This window comes from Nerophis lumbriciformis, linkage group LG11 (assembly GCF_033978685.3).
Source record: "Nerophis lumbriciformis linkage group LG11, RoL_Nlum_v2.1, whole genome shotgun sequence".
NCBI classification, from domain to species: Eukaryota; Metazoa; Chordata; class Actinopteri; order Syngnathiformes; family Syngnathidae; genus Nerophis; species Nerophis lumbriciformis.
Genome location: NC_084558.2, coordinates 10,391,789 through 10,410,834, shown reverse-complemented (window position 1 = coordinate 10,410,834; position 19,046 = coordinate 10,391,789). Strand labels below are relative to the sequence as shown.

The 19,046-nt window shown below is 39.1% G+C and overlaps 1 protein-coding gene across 11 annotated transcripts in view; it reads left to right on the top strand.

The window, feature by feature from the left end:
• Positions 1 to 19,046, top strand: part of arhgap17a (Rho GTPase activating protein 17a) — a 44,183-nt gene that overhangs the window by 18,565 nt on the left and 6,572 nt on the right. For 4 of the 11 annotated variants that reach the window (XM_061967418.2, XM_061967416.2, XM_061967424.2 and 1 more), the window contains exons 3-18: positions 5,806 to 5,910; positions 6,057 to 6,089; positions 6,529 to 6,605; positions 8,275 to 8,386; positions 8,509 to 8,585; positions 8,696 to 8,813; positions 9,422 to 9,490; positions 9,675 to 9,756; positions 12,311 to 12,438; positions 15,633 to 15,744; positions 15,826 to 15,907; positions 15,992 to 16,072; positions 16,148 to 16,261; positions 16,345 to 16,436; positions 18,227 to 18,365; positions 18,706 to 18,990. In XM_061967418.2, the coding sequence (XP_061823402.1) occupies positions 5,806 to 5,910; positions 6,057 to 6,089; positions 6,529 to 6,605; positions 8,275 to 8,386; positions 8,509 to 8,585; positions 8,696 to 8,813; positions 9,422 to 9,490; positions 9,675 to 9,756; positions 12,311 to 12,438; positions 15,633 to 15,744; positions 15,826 to 15,907; positions 15,992 to 16,072; positions 16,148 to 16,261; positions 16,345 to 16,436; positions 18,227 to 18,365; positions 18,706 to 18,990 (1,706 nt within the window). The remainder of the gene's footprint in view (positions 1 to 5,805; positions 5,911 to 6,056; positions 6,090 to 6,528; positions 6,606 to 8,274; positions 8,387 to 8,508; positions 8,586 to 8,695; positions 8,814 to 9,421; positions 9,491 to 9,674; positions 9,757 to 12,310; positions 12,439 to 15,632; positions 15,745 to 15,825; positions 15,908 to 15,991; positions 16,073 to 16,147; positions 16,262 to 16,344; positions 16,437 to 18,226; positions 18,366 to 18,705; positions 18,991 to 19,046) is intronic. The other 7 variants (XM_061967419.2, XM_061967417.2, XM_061967423.2 and 4 more) reach the window with 5 other exon arrangements.

Below are 19,046 nucleotides of genomic sequence, written 5' to 3'. Positions count from 1 at the left end.
AATGTATATAAAATGTTGATGGAGGTTTTCAGATGTTTTTGGAATCCCCATGACCTGCATTTTCTGTACTGCACCTCCACTGACGTATTCAGCCACTTAGCTGAGGAGGCCTGCCTCACACTTTGAAAGCACTGACCTATGATGTATTAATTTGATTTGTTTTAATATATTGTGTTCTCATGCATTATACTGCTTAATTTTTTCCCGGCATATACTACAGAGACTACAAACCAAGGCTACATTGTAAAAAGAAAACATTATATGAATTGCCTATTTAGTGGTTCCATTATTTTTTTTCAATATCATCAACTTATTTTGTCCTTTCTTCACCTCATTAATGGACTGAGAATTGTTGACTGATACAGTTGTGAAACACTTCCACACTAACAATGAAGACAGCACTCTGGCCAGAGTTCACTGTAGTCGTGGGTGTGCTGTGTATCTTCTCTTTTTTTAACGTCAACACCTCTGGTGCAGACAGTCTTTCGGGCAGCCTATGCGGCTATCTTGAGGCTGTCTGGGGAAGAAGGTGGGGTTAACACCAGATTGTGGCTGTTCAGTGAAGGTATTGTAGCGCTTAAGCCTCTTTGTGAGCAACTGGATGGTGTCATGGACTCAAATCAAACAAAGTCTGCTGGTTTTTGCTTTGGCAAGACCGACAGTACAGTAATCTCAACAGTTCTCTCTGAACAGGTGAAAACATCAACTTGTTTATACAAAACAAACATTTTTGAATAGTTTAGAGGTAATTGGATGACATAAAACAGCAAACATGTGGTCAACCACAGGCAATGAAGTGAATGTTTTATGGCACGGGTGTCAAATTTGTTTACATTGAGGGCCACATTGCTGTCGTAGATGCTCTCAGATTGTGAATATATATGAATATAATCGCCTAATGATATTACAAAATTGTCTATGCATTTAATTATTATATTTTTTTACTCTTACAAATTGATGGATAACTTGCTTTGAGATCATAAGTCAAAGTGACAAAAGCAAATATTTATTTTTAGATTGAAAATAATTTGTTCGTAGTACTGTAAAGTATATAATATACTATTTGTCGCATAATCAGATTATATTATGGTTTAAAAGACACGCAATATCATGCAGTAATTTTTTTTTTTCTGTCTGAATTTTATTTTTCTATGAAGTATTTTATTGACGCACATGAAATCAAGGTTTACGCGGGCCACATAAAATTATGTGGTGGGCGACGTCTTAAGTTTGACAGCTGTGATGTCTGACAAATGTGTCAATTGACTTGAAACTGAACTGCCTCTGTTGGGAATCAGCTGTTGAGGGTTTAGAATCACCTCACAGTAAATTTGTTCGAATAGAGGGTCAAGCTTCATATGACACTGTTGTTTTAAAAGATAGCAGACATATTCTGTGTTTTGCTGACAATTTTGTTACAGTGCTGGCCAGAAATATTTTGTTTTTGCCAACAGTAATGTGTGCATTTTTGTGTGAATGCTGCTTGACAGTCATTCTCTATAATGTCAAAAACCAAGTTAAAACAAAACATTTACATGAGCAGCTCCTTTTGGATTAGTAAATGATAACTTTGCTCATGCCATAAACATAGCTGTTTTTAAATTCAGTGGTACCTCAACTTACGAGTACGATCCATTCCACGATCAAGCTCGTAACTCGAAATACTCATATCTTAAAGCAGGCCCGCAATGAAATGAATTAAACTCAATTTAATCTGTGTAACAACGTGTACCAGTATATTAACTCTTTATTGATCAGACAGTACAATCTTTTTACAAATTTAACTTCAACCGACTGTGAAAATGCTCATAACGCAAGATATGTTAGCAAATTAAAACATAAGAAGTTGAGAGACATTTTGTATCTCAAATTAATCATAAATTAAGGTACTCGGAAATTGAGGTACCACAGTATTGGTTCTTTACCGCTAAAAGATCAAAGTCCAGCAGTAATTCTGTGATTTAGCAGATGATGTCATGGCATTACAACGACGCACTAGATGCTATCCATTATATTGCTTATAGGCCACAGTGGACATATTTGCATATCTGGGGATTGCTTTAGTGTGGTGCAACCCACATGTGTCAAACTTTAAGCCCGGGGCCAGGTCTGGCGCTTTGTTTTATGCGAAAGCCAAGAAATAATGTGTCAATAGAGCACTTCATCTTTCTTACTAAATGTCTGTTAATATTAAGCTTTCAATTTTGACAGAAAATGTGCATGTACTGCATGCAATTGCATGTCTTTTAACTTTAATATTATTTGATCATGCGACAAACATTATATTAACATACATTCCAATACGTTTTTGTGAAAATAAAATAAATACTGTCACCTTGACTTGTGATTTTGAAGTTATTATTAAATTTCTACTTCAAAAAATATAATGATCAAATGCATAGGCAATTTTGTAATCCTTTGAGGGCAGCCATAACAGCAATGTGGCCCTCAATGAAAAAGAGTTTGACACCCCCATTAATGAACCCATCTTAGCCCTCAATTTTGCCCTATCGTAGGACTGTGGTTCACTTTTGTGCACCTGACATGGCATCTATTCCCACTGTGTACCCTATTCTCAATCACCCTGTAATTGACTGGTGACCAGTTTAAGGTGTCGTGTAGTCAAGTTAAAGTTAAAGTACCAATGATTGTCACACACACACTAGGTGTGGTGAAATGTGTCCTTTGCATTTGACCCATCCCCTTGTTCACCCCCTGGGAGGTGAGGGGAGCAGTGGGCAGCAGCGGTGCCGCGCCCGGGAATAATTTTTGGTGATTTAACCCCCAATTCCAACCCTTGATGCTGAGTGCCAAGCAGGGAGGTATAGTCTCCAACATAAGCATCAGAAAATGGATGGCTATACTTAACTGTAGCCATTATTGTTCTGTAGTCTAGTCACTCTTGGCTTCTCTAAATGGTATACTGTTCTACCCAACCACTCTGTTACATTAGTCTCCCAGCTGTCCATTTCTTGATGCTCCACTTAATAGCCATAGTGGGGAAACCACAGAACTACTCAGGAAGCAACAAGGAGTCTACTTGTGCAATGTTAAAAGTGTGCGTTCAAAAATGTAAGTGCAGCGTGGTAGGTAGGCAGTCAACCAACTCATGTCACAGCTAATTTGATGCAAACGGCAGATATTTAGTGCCTTTAATAGGTCATTGTCTAAAACCAGCCTGTGTGTCATGCTTGCTTTTCATTTCAAACTTGTCCACACCTTTCTCTTGGAAACCAGTAAACAAACAGGCGCAACCAGACAAGCACCCTCTCTGTCTTGCTGTGGGATTCCCTGGCCTGTAATATGTCATAGGATTGTCCACTTGTTTAATAGAACACACCCTGCTGTTACCCTTTAACTGCTTATGACATGCAGTATATTATGCTATAGTGTTCTGTGCTTTCTTCTATGGCATTGACGTAAAACATTTCCTAATGACGCACAAATGATACAAAACTTTTTTTTCCCAGTGGAATGGGAATCCCCTACTGTGTTTTTTGCTAACTGGACTCAGCTCTACCAGTGCAACATGCCTATATTGTGAATGTCTCTCTCTCTCCCTCTCTTTCTGTTTCCCTCTGTTGGATAAGTTTGCATTTGACCCAGCTGTTTTGGGAATGCCGGAGGCCACCATCGGTCGCGAGTGACGTAAGAGCACAAAAACAGTGGGAGGCAAAAAAGAGATGGGGAGACTGATATCTGCTGTGGAATTCCGGCTCTGTTCTGTTTTTGGAACACAATTGTCTGGTATTTTGGTTGATCCTCCCTTTTGCATTTGTCACTATGTGTTTCTGCTCTGCGTGCCCTCCAGACCTTAATGTTCCTATGTAGGGCTGGGCGATATATTGAATACACTCAATATATCGCAGGTTTGTCTCTGTGCGATGTAGAAAATGACTATTTTGTGAGTATTAGAGTATACGTTCTCACGCAGTTGCTTTTAGCTATGGGCATTACACTACAGGCTTTTCTCACTCTTTCTTGTCTTTCCTTCTCACAGAGAGATAAAACAAGCGCACCTTCTTACATACGTTACATACTGTCGCGCGTACAACGCCATACGCCCTCGCCGAGCAGAGAGGTAGCGGCATGGGTAAAGTTAGCTGTGGCAGGTGGTGCAAGCGAAGCGGTGCGAGTGGTAATACGAGAGAGAGAAGGTGCAAATCTGGTAACAAATGGAGGAAGAAAAATTAATTTCCAGGAAAAACAGCACTGGGTCCATCGTCTGGGGGTGGTTTGGCTTCAAGCGGGAAGATGTTGAGCAGACAACCGTAATATGTAAAGTATGTGGCAAAGGTGTTGCTACAAAAAGTAGCAGCACTACTAATTTGTACCATCATTTGAAAAGTCACCCGCTAGAGAATGAAGAGTGCTTGAAACTCTGCATGTCAACATCTCCGGCCGGTGCCACACCCACAAAATGTCGAAGCAACCAGCACTGACCCAATTGAGCCTGGCGTCTTCCATTTCCAGATCAACGCCGGATGAAAAAAATAGTCAAGAACAGGAGATAACGTCCGCAGTAACCTACCACATAGCGAAGGATGTACACTATTTGATTTCCTATTTTGCAGCTAATTTTTATTTGACAGTTTTTGAAATATCTTGTGTGATATCATGCGAAAAAGTGCACTTTATTTGTTTTTAAATATTGTAGTGGCGTTCTGTACAAAAAGTGCAATTTAATTTAGTGTTGTTTTGATATGTCATCGTAGTGACATCATGCTCTTAAGTGCACTAATAGCTTGTTTTAAAATGTCTGACAATCTTGCACTTTCTGTTTTGAAATTACATGAACGTTTGTGCCACTGCTTAATAACTGTTTAATAAATACAGATTTGGTAAATTGACTTAGTTGTGACTTCCCTCTCTGCATGAAAGGTTAAAATTAGCATATATTAATGCAAACAAGAATGTTTTAATGTAGACACATAGAATCATCATACTCGTGTGCTTAGAAGCATCAAGTGTTAATTCAAGGCTAAGGCAAAATATCGAGATATATATCGTGGATTGTGACATGGCCTAAAAATATTGAAATGTTAATAAAAGGCCATATCACCCAGCCCAATTCCTATGTATATTCGGAACATTGTTTTAAAACTTTCAGTTGATGCCCATGGATGCCGCCTTACAGGCACAGCTTTCTCTCCTTTTTAGTAGTGTGTCTGTTAAGCACTGCCAAGATTATCATTGATAAATAATTTCCATTCCTATTTAGTGCCGAAAAAGTGACAGAAATGTTGTGCACATTGTTGACACTGGCTGTCTCAGTCAAGCACCTGGCATCACAAGGAAAGTGCACAGCTTCACTTGGCATCCAGCCTGAATAGATGTGACTCCCAGCTCATCAATGACAGTATTATATCTCAAACACAGAGTGCATCTGTGTCGCTTGGCCACAGACAGGAGAAAGCCTGTGTCACTTTGAAACCTTTTTTAAACAGTAATGAACGTCTCAGTTCTGTGCGAAGCCCAGTGAGTGTTGCTATGGAAGCGCTTCCGATGAGCCATGCGCTTCAAAGATAACATTCGCAGGGACCAGTCTTATCAATCACGGTTGAACGCTGAACTCTATAACACCCCTCAAGGCAGCTACAAATCCAATCTATGCTCTGAGCTCAACCTCATTAGCCATTAACACATTACTGTGTTGCTTTACTATGGCAGTGCTGGTGACATTTAAATGTCGGAATAAACTGAACAAAATATGATCCAACGAGCACTTAACCCTGGATTACACATAATTTGAAGGCGATAAACAACAATGTAACTCAAAATTGTTGCATCCTGTCTTCTGCACAGATTGAACGGCGGATGGAGTTGGTGCGTGTGGTGTCCCACAACACACACAAAAGGATGGTCTCATGGCTACAGGGACATATTGGCGCAGATGCTGAGAAAAGACATGTGAGTCTACTTTTGGAATAACTGTGGAAGTGAAATTGTTAGCATTGCAGCACCTTTTTTTATTGCAAATGCCCTAGAACTATCCCAATAGACATGATGTATCTTCTGTGTTTTTTTTGCCCCATACATTCCAACATGCACTACAGTCCGTACCACGCCTCTATACAGGAAATGGTCAGGTAAAAGAAAACAATGAAGTATTTCACCTCTACCTCATTGCTCTGCTCCGCATTCACTTCCAGTAGAATCTCTGTGCATGACAACTGGGTTTATTTCTCCTTTAGAACGGGTTGTTGGACATTCTGCATTGTTCAAAGGTTCCGGGACACAACACTTTACTTGATAGATTCTCTTCTCCTGGTTGCCTCATGTATCCCAACAACATTTACTTCCCCCAATTTTCTAAGAAAGTTCACTTCCTCTTCCTGACTTTTTGAATGTACCACTACTCACTCAATGGAAAGTTTTGATGACCTTTCCATTGGCCTCTATCTCACACTTTTGAATAGCAAAATAGCATTGAATAGCTGATTATTTTAAAAATGGTTTATGTGTAAGTTTTAAACTAATCAATGTTTGCATGTGTGCCTCTTCCACACTTGTTCATGTTCGCCGCAGAAAAAGCTTCCTCTGACAGCGTTGTCTCAGGCAATGGTAGAAGGGGGAAACCAGCTCGGAGAAGACTCTTTAATAGGGTGAGTCCATCATTAATTGACACTTCAGATAATCATTAGCTTCTCAGTGGCAAAGGTTGCTTTACAGGCCAGCTGTTCCTCAGGAAGTGTTAAGGATGAGGTCACAAATTCAAGACAAATAGTCATTGTGGGACTTTTAAGAGGAACTGCACTTTTTTTTGGAACAGGCGCTTTTTGTGTCGTTCTTGCCAGTTCCAGGATTTAAATGGCTGTCAAAGTGTCCCAACTTGTCGGATTATATCCTCAACGATCTACTTTTCAGGTGAGATACATGATAGATTATCAACAAGAAATTTATAGGGAGCAAGGAAGCAGCAGACCACTCGATGATGTAAACATAGGTACACACGGAAGTGATCACGTTGCCGCTATACATAGTTTATTTGCGTTAGCGCTTATAATAACAAAATCACTAATACTTAGTTAAATATTAAAGTCACAAAATGTAAATTGAGTATTGTGGGTGCTTTCTGAATGGTTATTTATCGGATTTTGTGGGCGGAGTATTGGCGCTCCCATTGGCTCCGCTGTAAGCGGACTTTTATTTATGTTTATTTGATATTTAGAATGCATTAAAAATATTTGAAAAACTTTGTCGTGATGTGTTATATATTGTTGTGAAAAAAATGCAGTTCCTCTTTAAACATCTCCTAGTCTTGAAGATCCGACCATTCCCTGTGGCTAAGCCAAATGCATAAAATGGGATGTAAAAATCTGTTTACGTTTCTGAAATTAGTTAGCTGTCACTTCTGTCTGGAAATAATGGTGAAGAGAAAATGCACTGGATGATATTCTGATGCATTTGCATCAACTTTCAATTTATCTCAATCACAGTAACACAATGTGACATTCAGTTATGGAATAGAAACAGAAGAAAAGCATATACGCTAGTATAGTCCAAAGGTGCTCAATTGCATTTGTCCAAGAACCAGCATTTTTGAGGGTCAGGTTGTAAGTGGTAGTGGCGTGTATACATTACATTGTCTCATTGGCCTAATTGGCCATGGCATACAGTATGTGCAAGTAATGTTTTAATAAGGCTATTCATCGCACTTTTGACATCCCTGCTTTAACAAACGACATAAGACGGTCTCCAAGCTCTGCTTCTTAGCACTATCATTAGTCATGACTCTAGTTTGTGGGGTTGTTTTGCATGCTTCCCCACCTCACCTTTTAACGCGATATTATTACACAATCCTCGGGCTCGTGGAGGTACCTTGCGTGTCTGTATCTCCGGTTTCACGATGGATCCTTCGCCTTTTGTGACCACTTTCATTTGAATTACAAGAGTAAATGCATGAAGCAGGAAACACTTATTGTCAAAAACTTTTAATTCGTACAGAGTTACGATACATACCGCCACCTAGCAGGTAGCACCAAATATATTCTTCTTCTTTATTTGAGTCGTCTTCTTCTACTACTGCGTCATTCTGAAAAGTACCGCATGAATGAGCACTTCTCTTGTTGGACGAAATGTTTCCTTATTTGGGTGATGTTTGGCGGGCCACATAAAAGTCTTTGGCAAGGCACATGTGAACCACGGGCAACCTACTGAGGATCCATGGTATAGTCATTTTCTGAGCCCTCCATTGTGCTGATATAAACACAAATTATATCTAGAACACACCCTAAATATGCTTTTCCCTTATGTACTATTATGTGTTGACAGGAAGATGATGGAGGTTTGCGGTGATGCAGAGAGCCGTTTGGCATCCGAACTGATGCAACATGAGCTGCAGATTGAGAAAGACGTTTTGGATCCACTCAGCCAACTTGCAGAGGTCAGACCTCAAACAGCAGCTGGGCATCAGTCATATTCCTACTTTCGTGTTAACACAAATGTCTGACATCAGGATACAGATTTTTATTGTCTTATTGTTTTCTTTTTGATTGGTTTCTGTAGGTGGACATCCCCAACATCCTGAAACAAAGAAAACAGTTGGCTAAATTGGTGCTGGACTATGATTCTGCTAGAGCAAGGTTTGTATTAACACTTGCTACCACTGTGGCCTGAATCTGAGTGCACCCTTACTTATGAAGTTACTTTTGAAGACAAGCTAATCCTTCTATGTGTGTCTGTCCAAACACAGATGGTTGCAGGCGACCAAGTCAATAATCTCAGGAACAAACACTCAAGCACTGACAGCCAAGGCTGACCTACTCAAGGAGGAGCTGGATGAGGCCATGAACAAAGTGGAGCTTTGCAAGGTATTAACAATATGTTCTTGTTAACCACCAATTTCCAGCTATTTGGGCTATAATACAGCCATGAAACCCCTTCTGTCAACATAGCATTCGTGTGACTTATACAGCCTCGTATACTTCTAGATCAGGTGACTCCTCAATGAATATGAAGGCCAGTGGTCTTTTATAGCGTCCTAGGACTGAAAAGAAGAAACTGGGTCTGGCCAAACATTTCTCCTGTAAAAAAGTTATTACAGCAAATGAACATTCCAAGGCCTTTTGGGCTTTCTGCTCCAGGTTTGCTGATGCAGTCGGATAATTAAAAATGTCTTGTCATCGCCGAATGCATAAGTCTATCTGTGTTGGTCATTGGTGAGTTTTAATGTCCCTTTGCTGCAGGATGTGTGTGTGGTTTTCTGCCCAGGAAGCGTTAGAGCCTTGTGTTTCCTCCTCAACATGTATAGCAGGAAGTTTTATGGCTGACATAGTGCACAGCTTATTGCAGCTTACATTACTGAGCATTTATGTAATGTATTTTAGTCAGGATACGTTTTAAATTCTGTTGACTTTCATTGTACTGAGTTCCTACTTATTACACTTGCACTTTTAACACTGTATATTTCTCATACCAGGACCAGCTTGCTGCAGACATGTACAGTTTCTTCTCAAAAGAAGGAGACTATGCCTGCTATTTTGTAACGGTGAGTGCAGTGCAGTGATTCAACACGCTTGACAAATGAAAAATATATTTGCTTGAATGCTGCTGGAATACTCACAGCTGGCGTGTCACTTTGAAAGCAGAGTGAAGGCCAGCCTTACTTTCCTGTTTGGTTTGTCTTATTCTGCAGCATTCATCATTTTCTCTTCTTCTTTCTCTTCCTGTAGCTCCTAGAAGCGCAGGCAGAATACCACCGAAAATCTCTCACTCTTCTGGAGAGTGTCTTGCCCACCATCCAGTCCCAGCAAGGTAAATACAGCTAACAGCAAAATACTTGTAGCCTAACATTAAACAGTAGAAACATTATTTTTACAACATATTATTCTAATGAGCACTATGTGAGACTCATTACGGCCTCTCTCATTCTTTCACAATCACAATCACTTCTCGCTTATTTGTTGACCTCTGACTAGACTTGTTCGGTATACCGGTATTAACAAAGTACTGGGGTAATAACTAGTTAAAAAAGGTACTATACTGCCTTTGAAAAATACCAGTATTTTTTTCTTTCATACAAATTATGTTGCCGGTAATATGAGCCTGTGCATGGTTCGTGAGCCAACACAGAGAGCGGAAACAACATGGAGAAATGGGCCAGGAGAGGGGAAAAAAAGACAAAAGAAGGAGAATGGCAGAAGCGGCAATTTTACTCCTTTATTAAGAGGGTGCAGGAAGTGCAATATTGGAAGTAATTTGGCTTCAAAGCAAACAAGAAAGGTTAAGCACCGCTTTGCAAATGGTGCCTTAAACATTCCTTGCCAAAGGTATATATATATATATATATATACAGTATAAATATATATATATCCATCCATCCATTTTCTACCTCTTGTCCCTTTCGGGATGTATACCATATTTTTCTGAGTATAAGTCGCACCAGCCGAAAATGCATAATAACGAAGGAAAAAAACATATAAGTCGCACTGGAGTATAAGTCGCATTTTTGGGGGAAATTTATTTGATAAAACCCAACACCAAGAATAGACATTTGAAAGGCAATTTAAAATAAATAAAAAATAGTGAACAACAGGCTGAATAAGTGTATGTTATATGAAGCATAAATTACCAACTGAGAATGTGCCAGGTATGTTAACGTAACATATTAGGGTAAAAGTCAAATAACTATAACATATAGAACATGCTATACGTTTACCAAACAATCTGTCACTTCTATTCGCTAAATCCGATGAAATCTTATACGTCTAGTCTCTTACGTGAATGAGCTAAATACTATTATTCGATATTTTACGGTAATGTGTTAATAATTTCACACATAAGTCGCTCCTGAGTATAAGTCGCACCCCCGGCCAAACTATGAAAAAAACTGCGACTTATAGTCCGAAAAATACGCTATATATATATATATATATATATATACAGTATATATATATATATATATATTTATATATATATATATACATATATATATATATATATATATATATATATATATTTCCAATTAGGCAATATATTTGAAAATCAAGCATCGAGACCTGCACAATTATTTTAAAGACTGACTGAAAAAACTTACTTGACTAGCTCCCCTGTCATGCCCATAGGCATAAATTCTGTAGCGTCTAGACAAAATCCGACACTCTTTTTAACTTTTTTTTACAAACCTTACGTCATCAAAAGGCTCAATTACAACAATATATCCTCTCTTTAGCACAAAGGCATCAAATTAATTGTTATTGTGGGCCACATCACAGTTAAAGACGCCCTCAGGGGACCGCTTCATGATGTTACACAATTGCCCCTTCATTTCATTATTATCATTGTTTACCAACAAGCTGAAGAATTGTAATCAATTTGAAAAGCTTTTTAATGAAGAAAAATAACTTAAAATAGTTTGTTGGATCAAATAATATTGAGTTAAAAACTAAATTTGCATGCATTGCTTTTTTTCTGTCAACATTGAAATACATTTATTAAAAAAGATGAAATGCCTTATTGACGCACAAATATTTACAGACTTTTGTGGGCCGCATTAAATGAAGTGGCGGGCCATATGTGGCCTCCAGTTCTTGAGTTTGACACCTGTGCACAAGCGCACAAGTCTTGCTCTGTTTTCAATGCACCGACACAACAACACTTCCTCATTCTACACCAATCGCCCTGAAAGGGGAACTGCAGTTTTTGGGAATTTTGCCTATCATTCTCAATCATTATGAGAGACAAGAACACACGTCTTTTTTTTATTAGGATTTTAAAGATGATAATAAACGCTTGGAAGATGTCATTGGTATAGCCTTCAAAGCCCTCTAAGACAACTGCAATACACACTGCAAGTCTATATACATGTATAATGTAGTAACTGACACATTCATAACAATATGTAATATGTTCAATATTTACCTTATTTTGATAATTTTATTCAATGCCGGGACTGACTTCTTCCGCGCATTGATTTCCATTTCTATAGTAGCACACGTCCGACAACGTGTGTTCCTACTTTCGGATACAATACGCTTATGTGTGTTCCAATCATGGCAGACTTGGTAACAAACAACAAAGACTATTTTTGGACAAATGAGGATAAATAATTTCTTCTTTATTTCAAAAAGTACTGTTTCGAAATACATGTTGGTACCTGTACCAAAATGTTGGAATCAGAACAACTCTACCTCTGACAGGATATGTTATCCAGACCAGTTCCAGGCCGGGTTTACACACCTATGGGAAAGACAAGTGTTCCATATATGCATTTCTACTTTGTTTTTTGAATTGTTCATACAATTGGGAAGTTAAATGATGTAGCATCTGTTGCACTAAGTTACAAAAATTGTTAATATTTTGTTCTCAGACACATGGATGGAGAAACCCGCCTTTGGCACAGCGCTGGATGAACACCTGAAAAGGAGTGGGAGGGAGATAGCCCTGCCCATAGAGGCCTGTGTCATGATGCTGTTAGAGACTGGGATGACAGAAGAGGTAATCGGCTGAAGTAGTGTGGAGTTGTCGAAACTGACAGGTTTTGCTCAAAATGTGTTGTTTTGTTGCTGCTTTTCAATCTTTTCTCCTTTGATGGGGGACAAACCACATGGTACAGTACCAAAAGGTGGAGCTTGACACCATATTCATTGATCGGTCAGCAAATAATTGTGGAAATGGAAAGAGAAGGACACAAAATGTATACATGTGGGGATGGTTAAGGTTCACTTTTCCAAACTGTTGTTCTTCAGAACCAATCTATGACACTTTGTGAAAGTGGCCCAAATTTCACAAATGATGTATTTTTTAATGTTGTTCAGACTTCTTGGAGTAGAAACCAGAGCAATGCATTTCATATACCGGTAAATGCATTCATTCAAAATATGCAAGTTTATACTTTACACTCACAAATGACAACTGCAGCTCCTTTTCCAACAAACTCTGCTTCCATGTTTCCTGTTAGAAACATATGTCATATTTTATGACATAAAATATATTCCTAATTATCTTTTTTTATTAGTCATGCAGAATTTTTCCCACAACAGATCAAATTGTCCTTTCTTTCTTTTAAGATGATCTAGCTGCCAGTTTGTTTCCTCCTTTTGCATTATTAAAGAATCGAATAAGTATAGGGAAACTGCACTTTTTTTAAATGTTGCCTATCATTTACAATCCCTATGTAAGACAAGAACACACGTTTTTTCTTTTTTTATGCATTCTAACTTGTAAATAACTAAACAACCGTATAAAAAGTGGAAACAATACTCTATTTACATCTCGTGATCTGAATATTAACCAAGTATTAGCGCCACTATTATAGGCGCAACACAGACAATCTCTATTTAGCGGTGCATTGATCACAGAGAGCTAACTAGATTATGCTGCTATATTGACATATTGATCCAGTGCTGCTTCGCTTCTAAATTGGTAGAAGTTAATTCTAGATTATAAATCATGCCTCTCACCTGAATAGGAGAAGGTTGTGGCTATAAACTGAGAAATGGTCAACTTTGAAATCCAATTTAGACCCGGAGATGGCGAGAAAGACACAAAAGACGCTCATTTGCACGAACTTTTTTTTAACACTTTGTGAGGATTATGATTAATTTTTCATCTCTACGGGACAATATGAACATACCATCAGTCAGCATTCCACTGAGGGCAGACATTGTACAGTAAGTGATTGTTTTACAAGTTTTTTTGTATTTTGTGTTAAGCAATTAGCAATACTGATGCATGATGCTTAGTGTTTAACTAGAGCTACATCTATTAAAGGGGAACTGCACTTTTCTGGGGAATTTTGCCTATTGTTTATAATCATTATGAAAGACATGACAACGGATGGAATTTTTAAATACATTCTAACTTACGGCAGAGCAAATGGGAGGTCCTCATTCCGCCCATAAAATCCAATAAAAAAGCACCAACAACACTTAATTTCCATTTCGTGACTTGAATATTAAGCAAGTATTAGGGCTATTGTTATTATAAGCGCTAACACAGACAAACTATTTATAGCTGCGGCGTGATCACTAGCTTGTGTGTAATGTTTACATGATCGACTGTTGAGCTGTTTCCTCGCTTCCCTGCTTCCTGGAAGTTTATTGTAGATCATAAATCATGCCTCTCATCTGAATAGCAGAAGGCTGAGGACGCATTCCGACAAGTTGGTACACTTTGACAGCCAATTTAGACCCGGTAATGGCGAGAATGACACAAAAATACGCTTGACTCTACCTCCCTTTTCTTTGCAAGAATTATGAGTCATTCCTCATAATCAATAAAGTACTATCTATCTATCTAAACGGGAATATATGAACATCCTACAGTCTGCATCCTAATGACAGCAGACCTTATACAGTAAGGGATGTTTTATTATGCTTGTTGGCTCTCAAAGTCTGCAGTGAGTAATAATGAATAAAAAAGCTAACATTGTGATGTGTTTTTGAAATGAATGCATCGTGTATGCTTTAAATGACCAAAATACGTAAATATGAAATGTTATTATAAATGTGTATGTTACTACATTACATATATACTTACATCATGTATATAAAATCCAACGGAGGTGTTTGTATGTTTTTTAAGTTTTTTTAAGGGCAGAATAGAGCAACTCCCATAGCTCCATTGTAAGTGAACTTTTGATCGAATGTATTTAATATTCAGAATGCATTAAAAAAAAAGATCCATCTGTCGTCATGTCTTTCATAATGATTGTGAACGATAGACAACATTTCAAAAAAGTGCAGAGCTCATCCTCCTTATATTTAAGCTCAAACATATAAGATTCTTGATAATCATTTGTCACAAAGTAGTCATTGTTGTCTCTCATGAAGTCTGCCATGACTAGCAGTAGTCGTAGTAGTAGTAGTAGTAGTAGTTGTTGTGTCTGAAAGAAATAACAAACGTGATGTGTCTGTAAAATCAATGTGCCACTGAATGCTTGAAATGCCAAAAAAAACTAAATATTGTGTTGATTGAGGGTTTTTTTTATGTTTTCTAGAGCATTTTGTATGCGGAACAGATCAAAATTCATTACATCTATTGTTAGCTGACTTTTGCTATTGTTTATTTACGAGTTAGAATGCATAAAAAAGTAAAAAAAAAAACATCTGTTCTCAAAAAAGTGCAGTTCCCCTTTAAAAACTGACTGCTCATTGGTTTGTTTTGCTGTCATTAGTAAAATAAATGCTGACGTAGCTCATTAAAACTCACATGGAGCCGTGGTTGCAATTAGTGTTTCCGCTAACTTGAAAGAGCGCTTGAAATAGCTTGTTCACATGAAGGTTGGTGCAGATGAGCGGATAGACAAACTGTAAACAAGGGAAACTTGTACGCTGTTCCCAGAGCAGGCCAATCGACATGATGATTGATGAAAAGGTTGTGATATTTCCCTCTTCGAAAACAAACTTAGAATACAATAGAGTTCACTTGTTTCCTGCTCATAAATCTGATTTCTAGCTGTGTGCAAAAAATAAATTATTTCATCTGAAAAGCCTTATTCAGTATTTTGGTGAATCTGTTATGTGCTGTTAAGGTCTGAAGACAGCCATTGTTTACGTGTCAATGTAAATAGCGTGCTGTGCTGAATGCAGTGGTTGATATAGTGAGTGGCTTTCTTTATGTGCAACTGGGATTACAGACACTTTGTTGTTGTTTGCTAGTGATCATGGTTGTTTATTTTTGTATGTCAGGGTCTGTTCAGAATTGCAGCTGGGGCATCTAAACTAAAGAAGCTTAAGGCGGCGCTGGACTGCTCCACTTCACAGTTGGAAGAGTTCTACTCCGACCCCCATGCTGTTGCTGGTATAACCAAAACCACAAACCTGACCGGTTTTGTTTTAAGTCAGCATTTATAATACAATTTTTGTGAACGTGTGATTTCAGGAGCATTAAAGTCCTACCTAAGGGAACTCCCTGAACCTCTAATGACCCACCAGCATTATGATGAATGGTCCCAGGCATGCAGGCAAGGTTATTTTGTTGAAACAAACTTATGACAGAAGTACTTAATTTTTTGACATGGCTAAGCTAGGTTCTTCAATTATTACAGCGTATCGGATCCAGATAAGAGGCTTCAGGCCCTGTGGATTGTATGCGATAAGCTACCAAAGAACAACAAAAACAACCTGAGGTAAGCCGCCTCACCCTTGTTTCAACAATACATTAGCAAAACATCTGCATTAGTGACCATGAATGTTGGATGTAGGTATCTTGTAAAGTTCCTGGCCAAACTGACTCAGGACAGCGATGTAAATAAAATGACTCCAAGCAACATCGCCATTGTTCTTGGACCCAATCTGCTTTGGGCCAAGACCGAAGGGTAAGTAAAAGATGATGATGATGGGAAATATTTAACACCTGAGTTGCTTCTTAAAATGTATTTGATTCCATGTGGACATCCAGGAGTTTGGCAGAGATGGCTGCAGCTACCTCAGTGCATGTAGTGGCCATCATAGAACCCATCATCCAGCATGCGGACTGGTTCTTTCCTGAGGGTAGGTTTAGGTTGTTTCTATCCAGCTATTTGACACCAAGGATGAAGAGTCACAGCTTTAAGAATTGTCATGCATTCCAGAAAGGTTTTTAGACTGTGTCCTTTGCATTGTATACATACTAAAATAACACTTATTTGACAATATCCAATGTATTTAATATCATTATTTGCAAAAGCATTATGTACATATAAATGTAATGGTATGTTCTGTTTTAATGCCAGTGTCGTTTGGAGCAGAATAATGTTCCCTAGGTATAAGGCATTAATTCCCCCCCAAAAAAATGTGTGCCTCCCCTTTGGAACATCCAGCTTTTTCTCTTCATGCCTTTAGCTCTTTTTCCCTATTTTTAATGGGTTTTATTGTTTAATTTTATTTTGGGACCAAAATGCCCCCCACCCCCTAAATGTACTTCTGCTTTTACAGATTGTCTTCTCAAGGGTTGATGTCTGACTTGACATCAACTGTGGGTAATCACAACTTTTTTTTAGCTTGTTACCTTCTCATCGCGAGTAAACAATTGTAATTCAAGAGAGAAGTAGAGTTATTGTAGTTAAAACAATTTGATGCATTCCAACAGTCAGCATTAACGATCCGCAGTCGCCGTCAGTTTGAGTATTTGGAGGTGTATGTCACACAATGCACCCATCGTTGCACTGCCCATTTGTGCAGCATTTGCTGGCATCTCGACACAAGAATATTATGCAGGTTTCACAGACTTAAGTCCAAACTGAAACAGGCGAAATGTTAATCAAGCATTTGAAGGCAAAACGGCTGTGTTGTGTTAAATGTGCCTTGCTTTGCATGACAGCTGAGACGTTTCTTCAACAACTCAAAATCCTCCAAAGTACTTTTCTAAATGCTTTTTAACTTGGTCGACTTCATGCTGTCGGATGCTAAGGTACAATTTGATATGATGTCTGATGAACGCTTTAAAGCACCGTCTGCATGCTTGTCTCCATTGCAATCACCTGCTGTAATGCGCGCTGGTGCACGTGACCACGTTTCAGCTTAGCCTCAGAGCGTGCGTGGTCACGTACATGTCGTCGCAGACACCAGGAATTTGTGACATAGCTACAACTCTGCCAGATGGCTGTGACAAACATGATCTCTTTTACGTTTTGTAGGAGGTCCTCTCCCAAAATTAGTGCTTTACTGTTTCCCCTTTTTTATCGTCGTACTCAACCTAACTGCTCGTGTCCCCCTTTCATCACGCTGCGTCCTCCCAGGCCCATTCTGGGAACCACTGTCCTGAGCTGTAGCCATAGTGTGACTGTAGATCACAGTTGATATCATGTTTTTCTTCTTCAGGCTGCAAACTAGTCGAGCCTAGATCAACAGTGCCTCTGCTATTTGCAGCAAAGTAGTGCACTTAATTTTTGCCTCAATTGGTTTAAGACACAATTTGGCAACAGTTGTTGTGTAGATTATTAAGCATGTCCCTAATGTAACCACCATTATATTGTGACTTTTAAACATCTAATGCACCTTTTATGTTTTATGTTAATGCTCAAAAAGAACAAACGTTTAATTGGGAGCATCTACCAAAATTCTTAACATGACTTCCTGCCCATACCTGAGGTTTTTTAGGTCAGCAGGCTTCTTACTCAAAAACATGTGTGTTAGGCATGTTTCTTGCATTGGCATCAAGCCGCACCTTTAAGACCAATGACACACAGTCCTCTCATGTTCCAGCTTGTGTAGTTGGTCAGACGCAAACAGCTTACCTACTTTAGACCCGTATTTTTGAATCCTAATAAAACCTAAAATGTTTTTTTATTTTTATTTGACAGATGTGGACTTCAATGTGTCAGGCATGTTTGCAATGCCTGTACCTGCGTCTAATCACCTGGATTATGACAGTGGCACTATTGAGAGGAAGCGACCTGGCAGTTTGGTGGGACCAGAGACTGACACAACACGCAAAGACAAGTAAACATCTCAAATGTTGTTTAAATAGGTTTTTTGATTTTTCAGCACTTTCAACACAATATCACGCTGAAACCAACACTTTCCTGGCTTGTATGTTACACTCAAGGGTGGTTAGAATTCATACACAGCTCCTGATACAATTTCTCATAAATATGTGCACTTTTTATGTCTACAACTTGTGATTAATCTCACTTGTAAATAGAATCTGTAACACTGTTCTCAATGGCTGCTTTCTGGGCGGTAATTATTTTTCCTGGTGAAATCATTTTCTTTTTGATTTGATCAATCCTGTGGTTCTCTGTTTGTCGCTTTCACTTTCTGACCAACCGCCGTCTCCCAGTAGCACCCCTAACAAGCATTCGGACCACACCCTCCGTAGAGGCAGCACCACCTTAGGTAGAAAGCAGCACACCTCACCTGCCTTCCAGCCCCCTTTACCCCCCGTGGAGATTCCAGGGCAGCAGGGACACGGCGCCGGGCAGGTCCCGCAGCCCTCGGCCGAGCCCCTTGCGCAAGCTCCTTCAGTGGGGACGGGTGGGCCTGACAGCTCCCAAAACTTGGCACAGGGGCTCGCTGCGCTAGCTGCCGCTCAGCAGCTTCTTGCGCAGCACACAGACGAACTCAGGTAAGAGCTGCTTGTCTTCTGCTGCCGCTGCTGCTCCTGGGGAGGAAGGGGAGATA